The 2,492-nt window shown below is 58.3% G+C and overlaps 2 protein-coding genes across 2 annotated transcripts in view; both read right to left on the reverse strand.

Moving 5' to 3' along the window:
- Window positions 1-2,492, reverse strand: part of COPA (coatomer protein complex subunit alpha) — a 31,253-nt gene that overhangs the window by 13,464 nt on the left and 15,297 nt on the right. The window contains 1 exon segment of the mRNA XM_017727599.1: window positions 514-703. Within this exon segment, the coding sequence (XP_017583088.1) occupies window positions 514-703 (190 nt within the window).
- The window catches only part of LOC108444906, a 2,576-nt gene continuing 1,282 nt past the window's right edge, over window positions 1,199-2,492 (reverse strand). Inside the window, exon 2 of the mRNA XM_017727146.1 lies at window positions 1,199-2,484. Coding sequence (XP_017582635.1) covers window positions 1,786-2,484 — 699 coding nt within the window. The 3' untranslated portion in view covers window positions 1,199-1,785. The remainder of the gene's footprint in view (window positions 2,485-2,492) is intronic.

Below are 2,492 nucleotides of genomic sequence, written 5' to 3' on the forward strand. Positions count from 1 at the left end.
CCCCCATTCCGCTCCCATTCCCAGCCACCGCGTTCCCGGCCCCCATTCCCAGCTCCCATCCCGGCTCCCATTCCCAGTTCCCATTCCCAGCCACCGCATTCCCAGCTCCCATTCCCAGTTCCCATTCCCAGCCCCCATTCCCATTCCCGGCTCCCATTCCCATTCCTGGCTCCCATCCCCAGCCCCCATTCCTGGCTCCCATTCCCATTCTCAGTTCCCATTCCCAGCTCCCATCTCCAGCCTCATTCCCATTCCCATTCCCAGCCCCCATTCCCATTCCTGGCTCCCATTCCCGGCTCCCATCCCGGCTCTCATTCCCATTCCCAGCCCCCATTCCCATTCCTGGCTCCCATTCCCGGCTCCCATCCCGGCTCTCATTCCCATTCCCAGCCCCCATTCCCATTCCTGGCTCCCATTCCCGGCTCCCATCCCGGCTCTCATTCCCATTCCCAGCCCCCATTCCCATTCCCATTCCCAGCCGGAAGGCGCCGGGCCCATCCCGGCCGGCCTCACCGATCTTCATCATCTTGCGCAGCTTCTCCAGGTTGCCGGTGATGAGGTAGAGGAAGGAGAGGCGGTCGAAGTTCTTGGTGCGCTGGTAGCACATCTCCACCACCTGGTGGTTGCCCTGCAGCAGCGCCACCTCGCCCAGCTTCTCCCAGCAGCCCTTGTCGTCCAGCGCCTTGGCGGCCTCCAGGGCGATCTGCTCCCACGGAATTCCGGGATTCCAGGATTCCAGGGATCGGGAGAGGGGATTGGGAGAGGGGAATCCAGAATTCCACAGTTAGGGAGCATCGGGAGCACAAATTCCAGACCCGGCTTCTCCCAGCAGCCCTTTGGGGCCTCCAGGGCTTTGGGGGCCTCCAGGTGATATGCTCCCACGGAATTCCGGGATTCCGGGATTCCAGGGATCGGGAGAGGGGATTGGGAGAGGGGAATCCAGAATTCCACAGTTAGGGGCCATTGGGAGCAGGAATTCCAGACCCAGCTTCTCCCAGCAGCCCTTTGGGGCCTCCAGGGCTTTGGGGGCCTCCAGGGCGATCTGCTCCCACGGAATTCCGGGATTCCAGGGATCGGGAGAGGGGATTGGGAGAGGGGAATCCAGAATTCCACAGTTAGGGGCCATTGGGAGCGGGAATTCCAGACCCGGCTTCTCCCAGCAGCCCTTTGGGGCCTCCAGGGCTTTGGGGGCCTCCAGGGCGACTGCTCCCACGGAATTCCAGGATTCCAGGATTCCAGGGATCGGGAGAGGGGATTGGGAGAGGGGAATCCACAATTCCACAGTTAGGGGCCATTGGGAGCAGGAATTCCAGACCCAGCTTCTCCCAGCAGCCCTTTGGGGCCTCCAGCGCCTTGGCGGCCTCCAGGGTGATCTGCTCCCACAGAATTCCGGGATTCCGGGATTTGAGGGATCGGGAGAGGGGATTGGGAGAGGGGAATCCACAATTCCACAGTTAGGGGCCATTGGGAGCGGGAATTCCAGACCCGGCTTCTCCCAGCAGCCCTTTGGGGCCTCCAGGGCTTTGGGGGCCTCCAGGGGATCTGCTCCCACGGAATTCCGGGATTCCGGGATTCCAGGGATCGGGAGAGGGGATTGGGAGAGGGGAATCCAGAATTCCACAGTTAGGGGCCATTGGGAGCGGGAATTCCAGACCCGGCTTCTCCCAGCAGCCCTTTGGGGCCTCCAGGGCTTTGGGGGCCTCCAGGGCGAGCGGTTCCCAGGGAATTCCGGGATCAGGGGGATCAGGAGCGGGGAATGGGAGCGGGGATTGCGGAATTCTAGGATTAGGGGGGATTGGGAGTGGAGATTCCAACTTCCCAAAACGGACGGCCCAAAACATCCCAAAACATCCCAAAACCTCCTAAAACATCCCAAAACATCCCAGAACATCCTGAAACATCCCAAAACATCCCAAAATGGCCCAAAACGTCCCAGAACACCCTGAAACATCCCAAAATGTCCCCAAATCTCCCAAAACCTCCCAGAATATCCCGAAACATCCCAGAACATCCCAGAACATCCCAGAACATCCCAAAAACCTCCCCAAACATCCCAAAACCTCCAAAAACATCCCAAAACCTCCCCAAACATCCCAGAACATCCCAAAACATCCCAGAACATCCCAAAACCTCCCGGAACATCCCAGAACATCCCAAAACCTCCCCAAACTTCCTGAAACATCCCAAAACCTCCAAAAACCTCCCAGAATGTCCTGAAACATCCCAGAACATCCCAAAAACCTCCCCAAACCTCCTGAAACCTCCAAAAACCTCCCAGAACATCCCAAAACCTCCAAAAACCTCCCAGAACGTCCTGAAACATCCCAGAACATCCCAAAAACCTCCCCAAACCTCCTGAAACCTCCAAAAACCTCCCAGAACATCCCAAAACCTCCAAAAACCTCCCAGAACGTCCTGAAACATCCCAGAACATCCCAAAAACCTCCCCAAACCTCCTGAAACCTCCAAAAACCTCCCAGAACATCCCAAAA

This window comes from Corvus brachyrhynchos, unplaced genomic scaffold, assembly GCF_000691975.1.
Source record: "Corvus brachyrhynchos isolate BGI_N302 unplaced genomic scaffold, ASM69197v1 scaffold350, whole genome shotgun sequence".
NCBI classification, from domain to species: Eukaryota; Metazoa; Chordata; class Aves; order Passeriformes; family Corvidae; genus Corvus; species Corvus brachyrhynchos.